At 43.3% G+C, this 25200-nt stretch overlaps 1 protein-coding gene across 4 annotated transcripts in view; it reads left to right on the top strand.

The window, feature by feature from the left end:
- Positions 1 to 350: 350 nt before the first annotated feature.
- Positions 351 to 25200, top strand: part of LOC106593065 (nuclear protein MDM1) — a 38459-nt gene continuing 13609 nt past the window's right edge. Inside the window, exons 1-12 of one of the 4 annotated variants that reach the window (XM_082964260.1) lie at positions 351 to 484; positions 1998 to 2103; positions 7071 to 7372; positions 7699 to 7839; positions 8802 to 8990; positions 9824 to 9966; positions 10479 to 10575; positions 12151 to 12189; positions 18794 to 19008; positions 19384 to 19635; positions 21172 to 21311; positions 23845 to 23978. In XM_082964260.1, coding sequence (XP_082820386.1) covers positions 467 to 484; positions 1998 to 2103; positions 7071 to 7372; positions 7699 to 7839; positions 8802 to 8990; positions 9824 to 9966; positions 10479 to 10575; positions 12151 to 12189; positions 18794 to 19008; positions 19384 to 19635; positions 21172 to 21311; positions 23845 to 23978 — 1776 coding nt within the window. In that variant the 5' untranslated portion in view covers positions 351 to 466. Of the gene's footprint in view, positions 485 to 550; positions 716 to 1997; positions 2104 to 7070; positions 7373 to 7698; positions 7840 to 8801; positions 8991 to 9823; positions 9967 to 10478; positions 10576 to 12150; positions 12190 to 18793; positions 19009 to 19383; positions 19636 to 21171; positions 21312 to 23844; positions 23979 to 25200 lie in introns of those variants that run through there. The other 3 variants (XM_082964263.1, XM_082964262.1, XM_082964261.1) reach the window with 3 other exon arrangements.

The following is a 25200-nucleotide window of genomic DNA, read 5'->3' as shown; positions in this document are numbered from 1 at the left end:
AACAAGCTTCCATTCCCTCTGTCACAAGGGGATTCATGACTGATTTAAGATGAAAACGTCAAAAAATAACATGGTTGGTTAAGAGCCCATAAAACAGCAGCCATCCTCACCGGCGCCATATCAGTCCATAGATGGTGTGAAGTTGTCCAAGTGCATGTCCATGACACAACATGGACATCTAGCAAAAGTCCATATTCTATTCTATTCTATTCTATTCTATTCTATTCATCATTCTATTCCGTGGTGGAAATGAAGACGGGAGGAAAATGTGTCACCAGTTGAAGCATAGCTATGACACATGGCGACCACTCTAAATTACAACAGGTATGATCACGCATGCGCAGCTTGATGGACGCCGCAGCGCGTTGCCAGGGAAACCTCGCAGAAGTAACTTCAATTTACAACAATAACAGCTAGCTGGAAAACACAGACACAGAACTTTATCAACAACAACAACAACAAAAAAATGCCAGTACATTTCAAGGTAAAGAAATGTACTTTTCATTGAACGAGTGCAATAGAAATGCAGCTCTTGGCTTTGGTTAGCGCAGTGTTTTCAACACGACGTCGAGTATCTACGTCACCGCTTGAGTGAGGAGAAGAGGTTTCGATTGATACAGAAATGGAAACATTGTTTCATTCGCACAAATAAATGTTAGTTTACTAACATCGTGCATTGCGATTACATCGGATAAACCATCTTCGACGATTGCAGGTATAGCTAGCTAGACGGGGAAAGAAATCCCACTTCCAAGGTGTCGGTTATTAGCTTGGTTAGCTAAGTGTTTACGAACACGTTACAATGGTCTAAAGCGGATAAGCTAACGTCAACTAGCTGCCAGTGGCTAACAGTGGCTATGTCGTGTTTTTATTGATAAATAGAGAGACTTAGTAACGCGCATGTTCTAGGCTTCAAATAAATAAATCAACTGCATGACATTGTAAAGGGCAATAGAGGATTTGTTTAATATGGTTTATTGCGTTAGTATGATGAATCAGCCTAGATAAAGACAGTACAGTATGGTTTATTGCGTTAGTATGATGAATGAGCCTGGATAAAGACAGTACAGTATGGTTTATTGCGTTAGTATGATGAATCAGCCTGGATAAAGACAGTACAGTATGGTTTATGGCGTTAGTATGATGAATCAGCCTGGATAAAGACAGTACAGTATGGTTTATTGCGTTAGTATGATGAATCAGCCTGGATAAAGACAGTACAGTATGGTTTATGGCGTTAGTATGATGAATCAGCCTAGATAAAGACAGTACAGTATGGTTTATGGCGTTAGTATGATGAATCAGCCTGGATAAAGACAGTACAGTATGGTTTATTTGCGTTAGTATGATGAATCAGCCTGGATAAAGACAGTACAGTATGGTTTATGGCGTTAGTATGATTATAATCAGCCTGGATAAAGACAGTACAGTATGGTTTATGGCGTTAGTATGATGAATCAGCCTGGATAAAGACAGTACAGTATGGTTTATGGCGTTAGTATGTTGAATCAGCCTAGATAAAGACAGTACAGTATGGTTTATTGCGTTAGTATGATGAATCAGCCTAGATAAAGACAGTACAGTATGGTTTATGGCGTTAGTATGTTGAATCAGCCTAGATAAAGACAGTACAGTATGGTTTATTGCGTTAGTATGATGAATCAGCCTGGATAAAGACAGTACAGTATGGTTTATGGCGTTAGTATGATGAATCAGCCTGTATGGTTTAGAAACTGAGGCCTATACAGCTGCTAACTTGCTAGATATGCTGTAGCTGCAATCTCAGTTCACAGATTTACTTCAAACAAATGGAGCCAATCTGTTTCCTAGGCAACATCTGACCAACCCAAATCATGCAAATGTTTGTACATGGATGATGCTTACAGTTCTTTTAAAAGGCATGCTATTTGCTAAATATATCCCACTTAAACACTATAGTAAGTAATGTATTCCTATGCTATTTCCTAATGTTTGGATTGTCACACTCACATGCACAGGGCATCAGTGAGTACAAGAAGAAATTTAAACACCGGGTAGCGCGCTCCAGAAGCGCCTCTCCTCAGCGACGGATGCCCTTAGCTGGACTTCGATCTGACCAGATGGGTAAGATTTATTGATTTATTTATTTATTGATTGATTGATATAGACCCTTTTCCAGTACACGACACACTGACGTCACGCACAGATGCCCGTGACTCTTGGCTGCATGAAAAAAAGCTGTCGCCATCTGCGCCAATTCAACATAGCCTGAATTTAAGTTTTTATTACTTCTAAACAAAATAACTTTTTGGGGTTCTCATACGCTTACAATGATGTTTTGATTCTTGCCTGAACAGTCACTAAGATTATATTTGGATGTGAACTTTGCAAATGCAGCAGTTGTTGGCTAGAATGCTAACGCTCATTGACATACTGTAGGCTGTAGCAAAAGCTCTCCTAAGAGCCATTTTACTGGTTGAAGTTCAAGTGTTTAAAAAAATATATATATAATGCAGTCGAATTTGCGATGATGACACACACATTATATTAAGCAGGACATTCATACAAGCCTTAAAATCAAGTTATAATCCAAAAGTAGTCTGAAATGCACTCATAAGCAACATGTAAAGAGAGGTGTTTTTTTGTGTGTGTTCTGTCACCAACTTGCGTGTATCGCCCTTCCTGCGGCAATGTTTGCAAAAACAGAAAGGGGTCTATATGACCCGGTAACAGTATAATATGCCAAGTTAACATATCAAGCATCATTCATATTCCTGTCCTGCATCTTCGTCTTTAAAGCACTGAGCCCAGCCCTACTATTCTTCTACTATTTACATTTTAGTCATAGTGAGTGCATACATTTACATACTGGTCTTCAGTGGGAATAGAACCCACAACCCTGGGCTTTGTAAGCACCATGCTCTACCACCTGAGCCACATGGTCAATCATCCATATTACACCAGGTATCAGTAGAGACACTATCATCTCTCCTTCTATCATCCATATTACACCAGGTATCAGTAGACACTATCATCTCTCCTTCTATCATCCATATTACACCAGGTATCAGTAGACACTATCATTTCTCCTTCTATCATCCATATTACACCAGGTATCAGTAGAGACACTATCATCTCTCCTTCTATCATCCATATTACACCAGGTATCAGTAGAGACACTATCATCTCTCCTTCTATCATCCATATTACACCAGGTATCAGTAGACACTATCATCTCTCCTTCTATCATCCATATTACACCAGGTATCAGTAGATACACTATCATCTCTTCTTCTATCATCCATATTACACCAGGTATCAATTGAGACACTATCATCTCTCCTTCTATCATCCATATTACACCAGGTATCAGTAGAGACACTATTATCTCTCCTTCTATCATCCATATTACACCAGGTATCAGTAGAGACACTATCATCTCTCCTTCTATCATCCATATTACACCAGGTATCAGTAGACACTATCATCTCTCCTTCTATCATCCATATTACACCAGGTATCAGTAGAGACACTATCATCTCTCCTTCTATCCATATTACACCAGGTATCAGTAGACACTATCCTCTCTCCTTCTATCATCCATATTACACCAGGTATCAGTAGACACTATCATCTCTCCTTCTATCATCCATATTACACCAGGTATCAGTAGAGACACTATCATCTCTCCTTCTATCATCCATATTACACCAGGTATCAGTAGAGACACTATCATCTCTCCTTCTATCCATATTACACCAGGTATCAGTAGACACTATCATCTCTCCTTCTATCATCCATATTACACCAGGTATCAGTAGACACTATCATCTCTCCTTCTATCATGCATATTACACCAGGTATCAGTAGACACTATCATCTCTCCTTCTATCATCCATATTACACCAGGTATCAGTAGACACTATCATCTCTCCTTCTATCATCCATATTACACCAGGTATCAGTAGAGACACTATCATCTCTCCTTCTATCATCCATATTACACCAGGTATCAGTAGAGACACTATCATCTCTCCTTCTATCATCCATATTACACCAGGTATCAGTAGAGCACTATCATCTCTCCTTCTATCATCCATATTACACCAGGTATCAGTAGAGACACTATCATCTCTCCTTCTATCATCCATATTACACCAGGTATCAGTAGAGACACTATCATCTCTCCTTCTATCATCCATATTACACCAGGTATCAGTAGACACTATCATCTCTCCTTCTATCATCCATATTACACCAGGTATCAGTAGACACTATCATCTCTCCTTCTATCATCCATATTACACCAGGTATCAGTAGAGACACTATCATCTCTCCTTCTATCATCCATATTACACCAGGTATCAGTAGACACTATCATCTCTCCTTCTATCATCCATATTACACCAGGTATCAGTAGACACTATCATCTCTCCTTCTATCATCCATATTACACCAGGTATCAGTAGAGACACTATCATCTCTCCTTCTATCATCCATATTACACCAGGTATCAGTAGAGACTATCATCTCTCCTTCTATCATCCATATTACACCAGGTATCAGTAGAGACACTATCATCTCTCCTTCTATCATCCATATTACACCAGGTATCAGTAGAGACACTATCATCTCTCCTTCTATCATCCATATTACACCAGGTATCAGTAGAGACACTATCATCTCTCCTTCAATCATCCATATTACACCAGGTATCAGTAGACACTATCATCTCTCCTTCTATCATCCATATTACACCAGGTATCAGTAGAGACACTATCATCTCTCCTTCTATCATCCATATTACACCAGGTATCAGTAGAGACACTATCATCTCTCCTTCTATCATCCATATTACACCAGGTATCAGTAGAGACACTATCATCTCTCCTTCTATCATCCATATTACACCAGGTATCAGTAGAGACACTATCATCTCTCCTTCTATCCCATATTACACCAGGTATCAGTAGACACTATCATCTCTCCTTCTATCATCCATATTACACCAGGTATCAGTAGACACTATCATCTCTCCTTCTATCATCCATATTACACCAGGTATCAGTAGAGACACTATAATCTCTCCTTCTATCATCCATATTACACCAGGTATCAGTAGAGACTATCATCTCTCCTTCTATCATCCATATTACACCAGGTATCAGTAGAGACACTATCATCTCTCCTTCTATCATCCATATTACACCAGGTATCAGTAGAGACACTATCATCTCTCCTTCTATCATCCATATTACACCAGGTATCAGTAGAGACACTATCATCTCTCCTTCTATCATCCATATTACACCAGGTATCAGTAGACACTATCATCTCTCCTTCTATCATCCATATTACACCAGGTATCAGTAGAGACACTATCATCTCTCCTTCTATCATCGATATTATACCAGGTATCAGTAGACACTATCATCTCTCCTTCTATCATCCATATTACACCAGGTATCAGTAGAGACACTATCATCTCTCCTTCTATCATCCATATTACACCAGGTATCAGTAGAGACACTATCATCTCTCCTTCTATCATCCATATTACACCAGGTATCAGTAGAGACACTATCATCTCTCCTTCTATCATCCATATTACACCAGGTATCAGTAGAGACACTATCATCTCTCCTTCTATCCATATTACACCAGGTATCAGTAGACACTATCATCTCTCCTTCTATCATCCATATTACACCAGGTATCAGTAGACACTATCATCTCTCCTTCTATCATCCATATTACACCAGGTATCAGTAGAGACACTATAATCTCTCCTTCTATCATCCATATTACACCAGGTATCAGTAGAGACTATCATCTCTCCTTCTATCATCCATATTACACCAGGTATCAGTAGAGACACTATCATCTCTCCTTCTATCCATATTACACCAGGTATCAGTAGAGACAGTATCATCTCTCCTTCTATCATCCATATTACACCAGGTATCAGTAGAGACACTATCATCTCTCCTTCTATCATCCATATTACACCAGGTATCAGTAGACACTATCATCTCTCCTTCTATCATCCATATTACACCAGGTATCAGTAGAGACACTATCATCTCTCCTTCTATCATCGATATTATACCAGGTATCAGTAGACACTATCATCTCTCCTTCTATCATCCATATTACACCAGGTATCAGTAGACACTATCATCTCTCCTTCTATCATCCATATTACACCAGGTATCAGTAGACACTATCATCTCTCCTTCTATCATCCATATTACACCAGGTATCAGTAGAGACACTATCATCTCTCCTTCTATCATCCATATTACACCAGGTATCAGTAGACACTATCATCTCTCCTTCTATCATCCATATTACACCAGGTATCAGTAGAGACACTATCATCTCTCCTTCTATCATCCATATTACACCAGGTATCAGTAGAGACACTATTATCTCTCCTTCTATCATCCATATTACACCAGGTATCAGTAGAGACACTATCATCTCTCCTTCTATCATCCATATTACACCAGGTATCAGTAGACACTATCATCTCTCCTTCTATCATCCATATTACACCAGGTATCAGTAGACACTATCATCTCTCCTTCTATCATCCATATTACACCAGGTATCAGTAGAGACACTATCATCTCTCCTTCTATCCATATTACACCAGGTATCAGTAGACACTATCCTCTCTCCTTCTATCATCCATATTACACCAGGTATCAGTAGACACTATCATCTCTCCTTCAATCATCCATATTACACCAGGTATCAGTAGACACTATCATCTCTCCTTCTATCCATATTACACCAGGTATCAGTAGACACTATCCTCTCTCCTTCTATCCATATTACACCAGGTATCAGTAGAGACACTATCATCTCTCCTTCTATCATCCATATTACACCAGGTATCAGTAGACACTATCATCTCTCCTTCTATCATCCATATTACACCAGGTATCAGTAGAGACACTATCATCTCTCCTTCTATCCATATTACACCAGGTATCAGTAGACACTATCCTCTCTCCTTCTATCATCCATATTACACCAGGTATCAGTAGACACTATCATCTCTCCTTCTATCCATATTACACCAGGTATCAGTCGAGAGCCTCAGTTTCTGTCCAAGAGGAAGGTGCCCTCCTCCCACACGCTCCAGGTATCCAGCTCCTTCCAATGGAACCCCACCACCACACAGCCCCCACAGAGACGGGATGAGACCCCCAGACCTGGTACCTCTCCCCTGGCTCCTACCCCAGAGAGAGTCCACACCCCTCTGGCTCCTAGGGGTCCCCCTCCTCCAGGGGACCCCCAACGTTGCCCGACCACTCTTCAGGGCCAGACCAATAACCGGAGCCCCCTGGCTACTGTAGAGAGACAGGACCAAGCTTTCAATGGGGTGAGAATGGTTGTTATTTATTTCATGTATGCAAATACATGTGCTCGATTTAGCTTGGGGTTTGCACTTTTGAGACTATTCCATTGGCTCCATTGTACCAGGCAAACTAAATCAAGTGCAGCTCATGTATTTGAAAGGACCGTTTGACACACGTATTTCACCCAGGTCTTCTAAGCAGCCCGTGGCCTGTGCAGCAGACAGTTTTTAACATTTATTTAACCTTTATTTAACTAGGCAAGTCAGTTAAGAACACATTCTTATTTACAATGACGCACAGTGAGTTATTACTAGTTACCTTTGTAGTAAAGTGAGAAATGTGATTCCAGGTTGACCATGTGTTGAGGAGGAAGGCAGGGCTGAAGTCGTCTGGACAGAGGACTGGATTACAGAACTCAGAGTACAGGAAACAGTTTCCGTGGAAGACACCTGTAGCTGGCCACGCCTCCCCACTGCTGGCTGCAGAACAGGTGTTCGTTGTTCCACTCATATCCTCATCTTGTCTGAACGTATACAACCCAAACATCCATAACATCCATGTTAAAGCCCTGATAGCCATACATTTGACATGTATAGACATGTCCTGGTCATAGAGGGTCATATGCACAAGTATTAAGTAAGATTCACTGCTTCCTGTTACACCCTGAACCCAGGGTTGGTCACCCCTTCTGCCCCATTACTAGTTAGTCTTGAAAACTCAACCGTAGGCAACACAGTGACTAGGATCTGGTTTTAATGATGGAGTCTTTTGGCCTAGAGGAACTTACGTCACTACCTACGTCGATAAGGGGGGAACAATTCTGGGGACTCGCCTAACAAATCACGAGGCAGACATGCCAGAACGCTGTGATTTAAAACCAAACTATGCAGTGGTTTTAGTTGAGGTAGTTGATGTAAACTAGCTACTGGGGTGGAAGGTAGCCTAGTGGTTAGAGCGTTGGGCCAGTAACCGAAAGGTTGCTGGATCAAATCCCTGACCTGACGAGGTAAAAACAGTGGTTTAACAAGGCAGTTAACCCACTATTCCCCGGGAGCTGAAGATGTGGATGTTGATTAAGGCAGTCCCCCTGCACCTCTCTGATTCAGTTGGGTTAAATGTGGAAGAAACATTTCAGTTGTACAACTGAGTAGGTATCTACTTGCGAACTATAACCTCTGTGATCTCCATCTTGCTAGCTACTATTTAGTATTTTATTCAAGGGGATAAAGTAGTGATGTAGTTCCTCAATGCCAAAAGAGTCCATAATTGAAACCAGACCTCAGTCACTGTGTTGCCCAAGGTCAAAACAAATCACTAGTTTGAGAGATAGGCTATCTACCCAAGCTGTGGAGCAGAGATACTGTTTTGTCAAACAGCCAGTAGATGGTAGCAGAGTATTTGAGTATGAATCAACGATGAGTTACAGTATATTTCCTGCATGGTCTTCTCCAGATGCTGTACACCAGCCACCGGTCCATCCCTCCCTTCAAGTCTAACCCGGTGGTGGTGTTGGAGAGTGAGTACAGCAGGAACTTTAAAGCTTCTCCTCCTCCCAGAGGACCACGGCTACGCAGCGATGTAGACGGGGACCAGGTACCTCTGTTCCAGAGAGAGAATGTTTCACCTGAGAAAGCATCAAAGGTACTTCCAAGTTCTACTCACTCCACACTACAACTCAGTCTTTGTTCTGGTAATTGATTTATTCAACCTCTTATGTAACAGACTTTACAAACGTGTAGTAGCTGGCCAGAGACCAGCACTCAAACCAGATCTGCTTCTGGGTGCCAAGATTAGGCCACAATATAATACACCCAGCGTTGGCAATATCTTCACCGGTACCTTTTGTATTTCAATAAGGAAGCAGATAGCCCTACTTACTTATGACAAGTATTTGTAACTGATTTCTGGGAAGATAAGGATACATTAGGACATAGACTGCAAGGTCTTTCTCTGTTTATTGACATTTCAAAAACCCCTTGGAGGAATACAATACACACCTAGAACTTCCAATATGAAAGAGGAATACAATGAACACCTAGAACTTCCAATATGAAAGAGGAATACAATGAACACCTAGAACTTCCAATATGAAAGAGGAATACAATGAACACCTAGAACTTCCAATATGAAAGAGGAATACAATGAACACCTAGAACTTCCGATATGAAAGAGGAATACAATGAACACTTAAAACTTCCAATATGAAAATAAATAAACCAGTTATTTAGATAATGTACTCCACATGCCACGCTGGATACACCCACTGGAGTGTACAGGAGGGTTGGTGATATTTCTGTACTGGTTCTATAGCCAGATTCCTCTGACAGACTGACTGGTTGCATCCCAAATGGCACCCTATTTCCTATATAGGGCTCTGGTCAAAAGTAGTGCACTATGTAGGGAATAGGGTGCCATTTGGAATGACGCAGCCTTTATGAATGGCTCTGTTCTGTTTGTTGTGATGATGACATCAGAGCAAGCGTAAGAAGAAGAGGGAAGAGAGAGAGAGAAAGTCCAGCATCGTAGAGGAGAACATTCCAGTTCCACAGCCTCAGGAGCAGCAGGCGGACCAGGAAGTGAAGTCACAGAGCCCCCAGAAGGCACATCTTCCCCACAGGTAAGATCAGCGGTCAGTTGTGATTACAGGGTAGATTGTAGGGTGAAGTTACCTCTACACGCTGATCCTGGGTTTATTTAGCATTCTTCCCACTAATGGTTAAGGTTAGGATTGGGGGAGGGGGAGCTGATCCTAGAACTGTCCCTTTGGGAAACTTCACCTGGAGTCAGAGATCAGTGGTGGGGAAGGGGAAGTAGGGGGGGGAAGAGAGAGGCAAACTGTCAGTAATAGGAACTCTCTCATGTATTGTATATTGTCTCTTTCCATCTTCAGTTCCTGCTATGTGTCATGCAGTATTTTGGTAATAATTACTGGTAACACTGCACTCTCTCTCTCTGAGAATCACATGGAACTTCTCCAATGGACAGCAGCAGGGTTTGGTCATTCACATGTGGCCTATTCAACTAATACATTTTAGTTTAGAAATGATAATGCCAAGTGCAATGCTAAACGATCACTGAATATACATTATCTGACTTGGCCTGTCTCTGTGTTTCTGTCCCTCACTCCAGAAAGGTGAAATCAGAGTATAACGCCAACTTCCGCTCTCCGCTGAACTACATATATAAGGACGGAGCCTGGGTCAAGGCTACCACGGTAGGAGAGGAGGTCAGTGTAGTTATTACGCTGTCTACCACGGTAGGAGAGGAGGTCAGTGTAGTTATTACGCTGTCTACCACGGTAGGAGAGGAGGTCAGTGTAGTTATTACAGTGCCTACCACGGTAGGAGAGGAGGTCAGTGTAGTTATTACAGTGTCTACCACGGTAGGAGAGGAGGTCAGTGTAGTTATTACAGTGTCTACCACGGTAGGAGAAGAGGTCAGTGTAGTTATTACACTGTCTACCACAGTAGGAGAGGAGGTCAGTGTAGTTATTACGCTGTCTACCACGGTAGGAGAGGAGGTCAGTGTAGTTATTACGCTGTCTACCACGGTAGGAGAGGAGGTCAGTGTAGTTATTACAGTGCCTACCACGGTAGGAGAGGAGGTCAGTGTAGTTATTACAGTGTCTACCACGGTAGGAGAGGAGGTCAGTGTAGTTATTACAGTGTCTACCACGGTAGGAGAAGAGGTCAGTGTAGTTATTACACTGTCTACCACGGTAGGAGAGGAGGTCAGTGTAGTTATTACAGTGTCTACCACGGTAGGAGAGGAGGTCAGTGTAGTTATTACACTGTACCACGGTAGGAGAGGAGGTCAGTGTAGTTATTACACTGTCTACCACGGTAGGAGAGGAGGTCAGTGTAGTTATTACACTGTCTACCACGGTAGGAGAGGAGGTCAGTGTAGTTATTACACTGTCTACCACAGTAGGAGAGGAGGTCAGTGTAGTTATTACAGTGTCTACCACAGTAGGAGAGGAGGTCAGTGTAGTTATTACACTGTCTACCACGGTAGGAGAGGAGGTCAGTGTAGTTATTACACTGTCTACCACGGTAGGAGAGGAGGTCAGTGTAGTTATTACACTGTCTACCACGGTAGGAGAGGAGGTCAGTGTAGTTATTACACTGTCTACCACGGTAGGAGAGGAGGTCAGTGTAGTTATTACACTGTCTACCACGGTAGGAGAGGAGGTCAGTGTAGTTATTACACTGTCTACCACAGTAGGAGAGGAGGTCAGTGTAGTTATTACACTGTCTACCACGGTAGGATAGGAGGTCAGTGTAGTTATTACACTGTCTACCACGGTAGGAGAGGAGGTCAGTGTAGTTATTACACTGTCTACCACAGTAGGAGAGGAGGTCAGTGTAGTTATTACACTGTCTACCACAGTAGGAGAGGAGGTCAGTGTAGTTATTACACTGTCTACCATGGTAGGAGAGGAGGTCAGTGTAGTTATTACACTGTCTACCACGGTAGGAGAGGAGGCCAGTGTAGTTATTACACTGTCTACCACAGTAGGAGAGGAGGTCAGTGTAGTTATTACACTGTCTACCACGGTAGGAGAGGAGGTCAGTGTAGTTATTACAGTGTCTACCACAGTAGGAGAGGAGGTCAGTGTAGTTATTACACTGTCTACCATGGTAGGAGAGGAGGTCAGTGTAGTTATTACACTGTCTACCACGGTAGGAAAGGAGGTCAGTGTAGTTATTGTATAAAGTAATGACCTACAGGAACTAAGTAAATGTCATGGATATGGCTGAAGTCTCTTTAACACATTCTCTCTTCCCATCCTCCATTGCAGGGGCGTGACAGTCAGCATAGTCACGTTTGGTATCACGAGGTAACATGGTCTAGTCTCCCCGCTGTTCTACTGTACCTTCCTTCTCTTTTGGCTGTTGGCAATGACCCCTTCCCTCCTCTCACGTTTACATCAAACTGAGTGATGATACATGAGTGAACAGAACACCTGTGTTACCACCTTAGAAACAATACAATGGGCAAAAATAGTTTCCATTGTTGAGTTTCAGAAAGGCCCCATACCTGATATCTAGACCTGAGATTGTTGATTTTCAGAAAGGCCCCATACCTGATATCTAGACCTGAGATTGTTGATTTTCAGAAAGGCTCCATACCTGATATCTAGACCTGAGATTGTTGATTTTCAGAAAGGCTCCATACCTGAGATCTAGACCTGAGATTGTTGATTTTCAGAAAGGCTCCATACCTGAGATCTAGACCTGAGATTGTTGATTTTCAGAAAGGCTCCATACCTGATATCTAGACCTGAGATTGTTGATTTTCAGAAAGGCTCCATACCTGATATCTAGACCTGAGATTGTTGATTTTCAGAAAGGCTCCATACCTGATATCTAGACCTGAGATTGTTGATTTTCAGAAAGGCCCCATACCTGATATCTAGACCTGAGATTGTTGATTTTCAGAAAGGCCCCATACCTGATATCTAGACCTGAGATTGTTGATTTTCAGAAAGGCTCCATACCTGATATCTAGACCTGAGATTGTTGATTTTCAGAAAGGCCCCATACCTGATATCTAGACCTGAGATTGTTGATTTTCAGAAAGGCTCCATACCTGAGATCTAGACCTGAGATTGTTGATTTTCAGAAAGGCCCCATACCTGATATCTAGACCTGAGATTGTTGATTTTCAGAAAGGCCCCATACCTGATATCTAGACCTGAGATTGTTGATTTTCAGAAAGGCCCCATACCTGAGATCTAGACCTGAGATTGTTGATTTTCAGAAAGGCTCCATACCTGAGATCTAGACCTGAGATTGTTGATTTTCAGAAAGGCTCCATACCTGATATCTAGACCTGAGATTGTTGATTTTCAGAAAGGCTCCATACCTGATATCTAGACCTGAGATTGTTGATTTTCAGAAACGCACCATACCTGAGATCTAGACCTGAGATTGTTGATTTTCAGAAAGGCTCCATACCTGAGATCTAGACCTGAGATTGTTGATTTTCAGAAAGGCTCCATACCTGAGATCTAGACCTGAGATTGTTGATTTTCAGAAAGGCTCCATACCTGATATCTAGACCTGAGATTGTTGATTTTCAGAAAGGCTCCATACCTGATATCTAGACCTGAGATTGTTGATTTTCAGAAACGCACCATACCTGAGATCTAGACCTGAGATTGTTGATTTTCAGAAAGGCTCCATACCTGATATCTAGACCTGAGATTGTTGATTTTCAGAAAGGCACCATACCTGAGATCTAGACCTGAGATTGTTGATTTTCAGAAAGGCTCCATACCTGAGATCTAGACCTGAGATTGTTGATTTTCAGAAAGGCTCCATACCTGAGATCTAGACCTGAGATTGTTGATTTTCAGAAAGGCTCCATACCTGAGATCTAGACCTGAGATTGTTGATTTTCAGAAAGGCTCCATACCTGAGATCTAGACCTGAGATTGTTGATTTTCAGAAAGGCTCCATACCTGATATCTAGACCTGAGATTGTTGATTTTCAGAAAGGCTCCATACCTGATATCTAGACCTGAGATTGTTGATTTTCAGAAACGCACCATACCTGAGATCTAGACCTGAGATTGTTGATTTTCAGAAAGGCTCCATACCTGATATCTAGACCTGAGATTGTTGATTTTCAGAAAGGCACCATACCTGAGATCTAGACCTGAGATTGTTGATTTTCAGAAAGGCCCCATACCTGAGATCTAGACCCGAGATTGTTGATTTTCAGAAAGGCTCCATACCTGATATCTAGACCTGAGATTGTTGATTTTCAGAAAGGCCCCATACCTGAGATCTAGACCCGAGATTGTTGATTTTCAGAAAGGCTCCATACCTGAGATCTAGACCCGAGATTGTTGATTTTCAGAAAGGCTCCATACCTGATATCTAGACCTGAGATTGTTGATTTTCAGAAAGGCCCCATACCTGAGATCTAGACCTGAGATTGTTGATTTTCAGAAAGGCTCCATACCTGATATCTAGACCTGAGATTGTTGATTTTCAGAAAGGCCCCATACCTGAGATCTAGACCTGAGATTGTTGATTTTCAGAAAGGCCCCATACCTGAGATCTAGACCCGAGATTGTTGATTTTCAGAAAGGCTCCATACCTGATATCTAGACCTGAGATTGTTGATTTTCAGAAAGGCTCCATACCTGATATCTAGACCCGAGATTGTTGATTTTCAGAAAGGCTCCATACCTGAGATCTAGACCTGAGATTGTTGATTTTCAGAAAGGCCCCATACCTGAGATCTAGACCTGAGATTGTTGATTTTCAGAAAGGCCCCATACCTGAGATCTAGACCCGAGATTGTTGATTTTCAGAAAGGCTCCATACCTGAGATCTAGACCCGAGATTGTTGATTTTCAGAAAGGCTCCATACCTGATATCTAGACCTGAGATTGTTGATTTTCAGAAAGGCTCCATACCTGAGATCTAGACCTGAGATTGTTGATTTTCAGAAAGGCTCCATACCTGAGATCTAGGCCTGAGATTGTTAATTTTCAGAAAGGCCCCATACCTGATATCTAGACCTGAGATTGTTAATTTTCAGAAAGGCTCCATACCTGAGATCTAGGCCTGAGATTGTTAATTTTCAGAAAGGCCCCATACCTGAGATCTAGGCCTGAGATTGTTCATTTTCAGAAAGGCTCCATACCTGAGATCTAGGCCTGAGATTGTTCATTTTCAGAAAGGCTCCATACCTGAGATCTAGACCTGAGATTGTTAATTTTCAGAAAGGCTCCATACCTGAGATCTAGACCTGAGATTGTTGATTTTCAGAAAGGCTCCATACTTGAGATCTAGACCTGAGATTGTTCATTTTCAGAAAGGCCCCATACCTGAGATTTTTAATTTTCAGAAAGGCTCCATACTTGAGATCTAGGCCTGAGATTGTTGATTTTCAGAAAGGCTCCATACCTGAGATCTAGGCCTGAGATTGTTGCTCTGATAGGTTGCTGTAAAGATTAATTGTCAGTGTGCGTGAGTGTATGTGTGTGCGTGCTTGTATGAGAACACGGTGTGTGTGTGTGTGTGTGTGTGTGTGTGTGTGTGTGTGTGTGTGTGTGTGTGTGTGTGTGTGTGTGTGTGTGTGTGTGTGTGTGTGTGTGTGTGTGTGTGTGTGTCTGTGTGTGTGTGTGTGTCTGTGTCTGTGTGTGTGTGTGTGTGTGTGTGTGTGTGTGTGTGTTTCAGGCAGTGTCAGCATCAGTACAGTGAGTCAGCAGGAGGTTGGTTAGACAGCGTTCTTCTTTCTATTCAACCTGAATATGCTGAGTGGTTAACCGTACCTTGCCTTGTACGGTACGTGGAAGCCTGGCCCATAAACTTCATGGAAATGTACTAAATATAGTCTAGAGGTGGAAGAACTTTCTAGAAAATGATTGCCATTGTCTTCTAAGTAAAGTAGGTTAATACACACCAATATAATGAAGGAATGATTAGGACCGTTAGATGGGCTACGGTGATACCAAGTCTGATTGATCTGATGTTCCACTCCAGGATTGGGCTCAAAGTCATTTCTATTGGGCTCTAGTTTCATTGAGGAAATCAATGAGGACAGAAAGATATGTTTTGCTTTTCAGCTGAATGAGGATTTTCTGTTGAATTTCAGTGTAACCTACCTCTAATTGATTCTGTTGAAAAGTAGTTAAGATCAACCCTTCTCCAAAGTCCTTCTAGCTATCAATATATCAGTCTACCAGTCGACCAGTCCATCAGTCTACCAGTCTACCAGGCCATCAGTCTACCAGTCTATCAGTCCATCAGTCTACCAGTCCATCAGTCTACCAGTCCATCAGTCTACCAGTCCACCAGTCCATCAGTCTACCAGTCTATCAATATATCAGTCTATCAGTCTACCAGTCGATCAGTCTACCAGTCTATCAATATATCAGTCTATCAGTCTACCAGTCTACCAGTCTATCAATATATCAGTCTATCAATCTACCAGTCTATCAATATATCAGTCTATCAATCTACCAGTCTACCAGTCCATCAGTCTACCAGTCAAATTTCAAATCAAATTTATTTTTATATAGCCCTTCGTACATCAGCTGATATCTCAAAGTGCTGTACAGAAACCCAGCCTAAAACCCCAAACAGCAAGCAAAGCATGTGAAAGAAGCACGGTGGCTAGGAAAAACTCCCTAGGAAAAACTCCCTAGAAAGGCCAAAAACCTAGGAAGAAACCTAGAGAGGAACCAGGCTATGAGGGGTGGCCAGTCCTCTTCTGGCTGTGCAGGGTGGATATTATAACAGAACATGGTCAAGATGTTAAAATGTTCATAAATGACCAGCATGGTCAAATAATAATAATCATAGTAGTTGTCGAGGGTGCAACAAGCACGTCCGGTGAACAGGTCAGGGTTCCATAGCCGCAGGCAGAACAGTTGAAACTGGAGCAGCAGCATGGCCAGGTGGACTGGGGACAGCAAGGAGTCATCATACCAGGTAGTCCTGAGGCATGGTCCTAGGGCTCAGGTCCTCTGAGAGAAAGACAGAAAGAGAGAAGAGAGAATTAGAGAGAGCATATTTAAATTCACACAGGACACCGGATAAGACAAGAGAAATACTCCAGATGTAACAGACTGACCCTAGCCCCCCCCGACACATAAATTACTGCAGCATAAATACTGGAGGCTGAGACAGGAGGGATCAGAAGACACTGTGGCCCCATCCGATGATACCCCCGGACAGGGCTAAACAGGCAGGATATAACCCCACCCACTTTGCCAAAGCACAGCCCCCACACCACTAGAGGGATGTCTCCAACCACCAACTTACCGTCCTAAGACAAGGCCGAGTATAGCCCACATACCAGTCTATCAGTCTACCAGTCTATCAGTCTACCAGTCTATCAGTCTACCAGTTCATCAGTTTACCAGTCCATCAGTCTACCAGTCTATCAGTCTATCAGTCTACCAGTCGACCAGTCAACCAGTCTACCAGTTTACCAGTCCATCAGTCTACCAGTCTACCAGTCCATCAGTCCATCAGTCCATCAGTCTACCAGTCTACCAGTTTACCAGTCCATCAGTCCATCAGTCTACCAGTCTACCAGTCCATCAGTCTACCAGTCCATCAGTCTACCAGTCTATCAGTCTATCAGTCTACCAGTCTATCAGTTTACCAGTTTATCAGTCTACCAGTCTATCAGTCTACCAGTCCATCAGTCTATCAGTCTACCAGTCCATCAGTCTACCAGTCCATCAGTTTATCAGTCTACCAGTCCATCAGTCTATCAGTCTACCAGTCCATCAGTCTATCAGTCTACCAGTCCATCAGTCTATCAGTCTATTCCCTATATAGTGCACTACTAGAGGCATATGGGTCCCGGTCAAAAGTAGTGCACTATATAAGGAACAGTGCCATTTGGGAGGAAGACTGTGTCCAGATGCCAGCCTGGGTCCAGATGCCAGCTCAGTGTGTGTTGTGTCGTGCCCTGGCTTTGCTTGTGTGCATGAAAGAGACGATATGGCCTCTGCCTGCTTGTCAGTCATCTGTTGCATCATTGTGTATGTCTTAAAGCTATTGATAACGCTTTCTGTGTTTAGAACTCTCTACCACACACCTGTGATCAGTATCAGAGGAAAGTGTTTACTCACAGAGCTCTGGTTTTGTGAACAGTATCAGGCAAAGCGTTTACTCACAGAGCTCTGATTTTGTGATCAGTATCAGAGGAAGGTGTTTACTCACAGAGCTCTGATTTTGTGATCAGTATCAGAGGAAAGTTGACTTTGCAGCTAAAAGAACGACATCTAAACATGAGTCTGCTGCCTTTGCTTCTGATGCCAGAGATCCTGCAAGGCCCCCCTTACCATGTGCTGTTAATGTGATGCCACAGATCCTGCAAGGCCCCCCTTACCATGTGCTGTTAATGTGATGCCACAGATACTGCAAGGCCCCCCTTACCATGTGCTGTTAATGTGATGCCACAGATCCTGCAAGGCCCCCCTTACCATGTGCTGTTAATGTGCTGCCACAGATACTGCAAGGCCCCCCTTACCATGTGCTGTTAATGTGATGCCACAGATCCTGCAAGGCCCCCCTTACCATGTGCTGTTAATGTGATGCCACAGATACTGCAAGGCCCCCCTTACCATGTGCTGTTAATATGCTTGAAATGCTTCTTCACAGTATTCATATGAAGTTCTTCAGCAACTGGATTTAAACCATAACCTGGTCCACGATCAGTTTGTGCTCTTGCCGTCTCCATTTCTATCATTGTCAAGCCAAACATGTTTGGTATGATGATTCCATAAGTTAGTTGACCAGAGAGCAGAAACAGACCGGCACCAGGCTAGGTTCCAGCTATATAAAATAAAGAAGCTGTGTTGTGACTGAGCCCTGTCCCAACTGTCTGGCTGGAGCAGCTTGCTACTTTTAATGATCAAATGAATGCTATCAGTCAACCAACCAATCAATCAACCATCCTCCCAGGTGCAAGAGCTTCGTAAGAAGGCAGAGGCCTACAGACAGAGGGCGTGGGGGACCCATTTCTCCCGCCTCCACCTCAACCAGATCCTGTCAGACCAGAACCAGCTGTGGGAGGCCTCCACCCCTTCCTCCTCTAACCTCAGCTCTGGGACAGGTTCAGGGGACCGGGAGGAAGACAGCAGCAGGAGCCCTACCCCCCAGGCTCTGGAGCTCGCTAGGTGAGGGAGACAGACCACAGAGCTGGCTATAGCATGACATTAGCATGTCTTTAGTGTGGTGCTGGATGTGTAGTAAGCCTGTCTCAGGGTTTCTCATAGATGGGATGCAACTCTGGGCCTCAAAACCGGGCCTCTGTAAGCATAGAATGAAATTGAAATCAAGTGTAGCCAAATGATTTGACTTAGAAGCAGAGCCACATATTTCTGGGTAGAAGTCACAGAGCTAGGTGGTTGGTTGACCAAGCTATATGGAGTAGGGGGAACTGATGCTGAGAGTCCTTTACTGGGGTCTTAATAAATCTGACCTATTAAGGTTATGTTCTCTGTGTGTCCCTCCTCCTCTCCCTCCTTCCTCCTCTCCCTGTGTGTCTGTAGGGTTGACAGTAGCTCCAGCTCCGTAGCCGGACCCCCCCCCCTCACCCCTGTGTCCAGTAGAAGGAGCTCCCCCCGGGTGGCTGGGAACACAGCAGGCCCCCCTGGTCACCCTAACCCTGGAGCCCTTACCCTACCTGTTCAGAGGAGACTAGCCTGGGAGGAGGAGACAGGGGCTGGGGGTGGAACGGGGGAGAAGGAAGAGGAGAAGAGAGAGGAAGAAGAGGAGAAAGAGAGAAAGGAGAGAAAGGATGAGTATGTGGTTGTTTCATTCCCTCTCCATTTCCTGTTGATTTATGCTTTTACTGAGTGGCTTTGAGTTGTATGTTACCTCCACTCTGTTGTTATCCATATTGGAGACGATCAGTTCTGTTACCTCCACTCTGTTGTTATCCATATTGGAGACGGTCAGTTCTGTTACCTCCACTCTGTTGTTATCCATATTGGAGACGGTCAGTTCTGTTACCTCCACTCTGTTGTTATCCATATTGGAGACGGTCAGTTCTGTTACCTCCACTCTGTTGTTATCCATATTGGAGACGATCAGTTCTGTTACCTCCACTCTGTTGTTATCCATATTGGAGACGGTCAGTTCTGTTACCTCCACTCTGTTGTTATCCATATTGGAGACGGTCAGTTCTGTTACCTCCACTCTGTTTTTATCCATATTGGAGACGGTCAGTTCTGTTACCTCCACTCTGTTGTTATCCATATTGGAGACGGTCAGTTCTGTTACCTCCACTCTGTTGTTATCCATATTGGAGACGGTCAGTTCTGTTACCTCCACACTGTTGTTATCCATATTGGAGACGGTCAGTTCTGTTACCTCCACTCTGTTGTTATCCATATTGGAGACGGTCAGTTCTGTTACCTCCACTCTGTTGTTATCCATATTGGAGACGGTCAGTTCTGTTACCTCCACTCTGTTGTTATCCATATTGGAGACGGTCAGTTCTGTTACCTCCACTCTGTTGTTATCCATATTGGAGACGGTCAGTTCTGTTACCTCCACTCTGTTGTTATCCATATTGGAGACGGTCAGTTCTGTTACCTCCACTCTGTTGTTATCCATATTGGAGACGGTCAGTTCTGTTACCTCCACTCTGTTGTTATCCATATTGGAGACGGTCAGTTCTGTTACCTCCACTCTGTTGTTATCCATATTGGAGACGGTCAGTTCTGTTACCTCCACTCTGTTGTTATCCATATTGGAGACGGTCAGTTCTGTTACCTCCACTCTGTTGTTATCCATATTGGAGACGGTCAGTTCTGTTACCTCCACTCTGTTGTTATCCATATTGGAGACGATCAGTTCTGTTACCTCCACTCTGTTGTTATTCATATTGGAGACGGTCAGTTCTGTTACCTCCACTCTGTTGTTATCCATATTGGAGACGGTCAGTTCTGTTACCTCCACTCTGTTGTTATCCATATTGGAGACGGTCAGTTCTGTTACCTCCACTCTGTTGTTATCCATATTGGAGACGGTCAGTTCTGTTACCTCCACTCTGTTGTTATCCATATTGGAGACGGTCAGTTCTGTTACCTCCACTCTGTTGTTATCCATATTGGAGACGATCATCATTTTGTTACTTATATCAGGAGCTACCATTTAGAGACCACACATTTTCGTTGCCTCACTGCCTGTTGATTCAACACACTGTCTGTCTGTCTGTCTGTCTGTCTGTCTGTCTGTCTGTCTGTCTGTCTGTCTGTCTGTCTGTCTGTCTGTCTGTCTGTCTGTCTGTCTGTCTGTCTGTCTGTCTGTCTGTCTGTCTGTCTGTGTTCTAGGCTGAGGGTGCTGGACCATCATTCGTCGTCTGTAGCAGGCTCCCACAGTTCCAGAGAGGGTGGCAGGATGCCCACACCCACACTGCAAAGGATCGCTACTGTTCAGAGAACTCACCACGACCTGACTACTCCAGCTACTGGTAACCTAGCGACGACCTGACTACTCCAGCCACTGGTAACCTAGCAACGACCTGACTACTCCAGCCACTGGTAACCTAGCAACGACCTGACTACTCCAGCCACTGGTAACCTAGCAACGACCTGACTACTCCAGCCACTGGTAACCTAGCAACGACCTGACTACTCCAGCCACTGGTAACCTAGCAACAACCTGACTACTCCAGCCACTGGTAACCTAGCAACGACCTGACTACTCCAGCCACTGGTAACCTAGCAACGACCTGACTACTCCAGCCACTGGTAACCTAGCAACGACCTGACTACTCCAGCCACTGGTAACCTAGCAAATATATTGTTGACATATTATTTTTTGTTTTTGTGACCAACTTTTTATTCCGTTTTTTTTTTTGAGAGAGAGAGGGGTTACTGGTACAAAAACAATCAAATAAATTATCCAGGGGCAGTGTGTGGTCCGGTCCAGTCTGGGTTTGTCTACAGGGACAGTGTGTGGTCCGGTCCAGTCTGGGTTTGTCTACAGGGGAAGTGTGTGGTCCGGTCCAGTCTGGGTTTGTCTACAGGGGCAGTATGTGGTCCGGTCCAGTCTGGGTTTGTCTCCAGGGGCAGTGTGTGGTCTGGTCCAGTCTGGGTTTGTCTCCAGGGGAAGTGTGTGGTCTGGTCCGGTCCAGTCTGGGTTTGTCTACAGGGGCAGTGTGTGGTCCGGTCCAGTCTGGGTTTGTCTACAGGGACAGTGTGTGGTCCGGTCCAGTCTGGGTTTGTCTACAGGGGAAGTGTGTGGTCCGGTCCAGTCTGGGTTTGTCTACAGGGGCAGTATGTGGTCCGGTCCAGTCTGGGTTTGTCTCCAGGGGCAGTGTGTGGTCTGGTCCAGTCTGGGTTTGTCTCCAGGGGAAGTGTGTGGTCTGGTCCGGTCCAGTCTGGGTTTGTATCCAGGGACAGTGTGTGGTCCGGTCCAGTCTGGGTTTGTCTCCAGGGACAGTGTGTGGTCCGGTCCAGTCTGGGTTTGTCTCCAGGGGCAGTGTGTGGTCCGGTCCAGTCTGGATTTGTCTACAGGGGCAGTGTGTGGTCCGGTCCAGTCTGGGTTTGTCTACAGGGACAGTGTGTGATCCGGTCCAGTCTGGGTTTGTCTACAGGGACAGTGTGTGGTCCGGTCCAGTCTGGGTTTGTCTACAGGGGCAGTGTGTGGTCCGGTCCAGTCTGGGTTTGTCTCCATGGGCAGTTTCACCATGACCATAAACTAGGTGATAGTGGAAACAAACCAACTAACTACTGTGTTGAGCCAGTTTCACCATGACCATAAACTAGGTGATAGTGGAAACAAACCAACTAACTACTGTGTTGAGCCAGTTTCACCATGACCATAAACTAGGTGATAGTGGAAACAAACCAACTAACTACTGTGTTGAGCCAGTTTCACCATGACCATAAACTAGGTGATAGTGGAAACAAACCAACTAACTACTGTGTTGAGCCAGTTTCACCATGACCATAAACTAGGTGATAGTGGAAACAAACCAACTAACTACTGTGTTGAGCCAGTTTCACCATGACCATAAACTAGGTGATAGTGGAAACAAACCAACTAACTACTGTGTTGAGCCAGTTTCACCATGACCATAAACTAGGTGATAGTGGAAACAAACCAACTAACTACTGTGTTGAGCCAGTTTCACCATGACCATAAACTAGGTGATAGTGGAAACAAACCAACTAACTACTGTGTTGAGCCAGTTTCACCATGACCATAAACTAGGTGATAGTGGAAACAAACCAACTAACTACTGTGTTGAGCCAGTTTCACCATGACCATAAACTAGGTGATAGTGGAAACAAACCAACTAACTACTGTGTTGAGCCAGTTTCACCATGACCATAAACTAGGTGATAGTGGAAACAAACCAACTAACTACTGTGTTGAGCCAGTTTCACCATGACCATAAACTAGGTGATAGTGGAAACAAACCAACTAACTACTGTGTTGAGCCAGTTTCACCATGACCATAAACTAGGTGATAGTGGAAACAAACCAACTAACTACTGTGTTGAGCCAGTTTCACCATGACCATAAACTAGGTGATAGTGGAAACAAACCAACTAACTACTGTGTTGAGCCAGTTTCACCATGACCATAAACTAGGTGATAGTGGAAACAAACCAACTAACTACTGTGTTGAGCCAGTTTCACCATGACCATAAACTAGGTGATAGTGGAAACAAACCGATGTCAGACGGATCATCTTCCCACATTAGCTTGCATCCAGCCTACACTTTTTCAGAAACTCTTTATCTTCACAGTTCAGTTATGGGTCACATCAATATAATACACTAAACTCACTATTTTCAACATTTTACACGACAATTGAATCATTTAGCAGACACTCATATCCAGAGCATCTCATAGACAGTACCATTCAGTTTAGTAGCAAAACAACCACAGCCAAGATCATGGTTCATTACTTCTGTTCTGTGTTGAATTGAAAAAGACTTTATTGATCCCCCAGAGGGTAAATGTGATAACCTTGTCTAATGTGTTGTCAGGAGGGGCTATCCTGGTGTCTCCTCCTAAGATGGAGGCTAATGGTTGGGTGAAGAGAAGTGACCCTCCGCTGGGTAAAAGCCGTTCCCCATTTAAACACCTCTCTCTGACCTCGCCACAACGAGCAGCCAGACAGGTAACATTCTACACCACTGGATATTAGGATAGTGGGTAGAGCTTTTCCTTGGTGAGAAGATACATCTTGTAGTATTTATAGGCAGGGTTACTGTAAAAACACCTTGTGATAACTGCTGTACTGATGTAAAAAAACCTTTACAAATCCATTTGATTGATTGATTGTATTTGCTAGTGGTTCGACTAAGATAAGAACATTGTCCCGGGCTAGTTGTACCTATGTCTTGTTAATACTATCTGTGTTATAGGTTCCTCTAGTCTTGTTAATACTGTCTGTGTTATAGGTTCCTCTAGTCTTGTTAATACTATCTGTGTTATAGGTTCCTCTAGTCTTGTTAATACTGTCTGTGTTATAGGTTCCTCTAGTCTTGTTAATACTATCTGTGTTATAGGTTCCTCTAGTCTTGTTAATGTTATCTGTGTTATAGGTTCCTCTAGTCTTGTTAATGCTGTCTGTGTTATAGGTTCCTCTAGTCTTGTTAATACTGTCTGTGTTATAGGTTCCTCTAGTCTTGTTAATACTGTCTGTGTTATAGGTTCCTCTAGTCTTGTTAATACTATCTGTGTTATAGGTTCCTCTAGTCTTGTTAATACTGTCTGTGTTATAGGTTCCTCTAGTCTTGTTAATACTATCTGTGTTATAGGTTCCTCTAGTCTTGTTAATGCTGTCTGTGTTATAGGTTCCTCTAGTCTTGTTAATGCTGTCTGTGTTATAGGTTCCTCTAGTCTTGTTAATACTGTCTGTGTTATAGGTTCCTCTAGTCTTGTTAATACTGTCTGTGTTATAGGTTCCTCTAGTCTTGTTAATACTATCTGTGTTATAGGTTCCTCTAGTCTTGTTAATACTATCTGTGTTATAGGTTCCTCTAGTCTTGTTAATACTGTCTGTGTTATAGGTTCCTCTAGTCTTGTTAATACTATCTGTGTTATAGGTTCCTCTAGTCTTGTTAATACTATCTGTGTTATAGGTTCCTCTAGTCTTGTTAATACTATCTGTGTTATAGGTTCCTCTAGTCTTGTTAATACTATCTGTGTTATAGGTTCCTCTAGTCTTGTTAATACTATCTGTGTTATAGGTTCCTCTAGTCTTGTTAATACTGTCTGTGTTATAGGTTCCTCTAGTCTTGTTAATACTATCTGTGTTATAGGTTCCTCTAGTCTTGTTAATACTGTCTGTGTTATAGGTTCCTCTAGTCTTGTTAATACTATCTGTGTTATAGGTT

The sequence above is a fragment of the Salmo salar genome, chromosome 17 (assembly GCF_965601325.2).
Source record: "Salmo salar chromosome 17, fSalSal1, whole genome shotgun sequence".
NCBI classification, from domain to species: Eukaryota; Metazoa; Chordata; class Actinopteri; order Salmoniformes; family Salmonidae; genus Salmo; species Salmo salar.
Note: the sequence above shows the minus strand (reverse complement) of the source record. Positions and strands in the feature narration are given on the sequence as shown.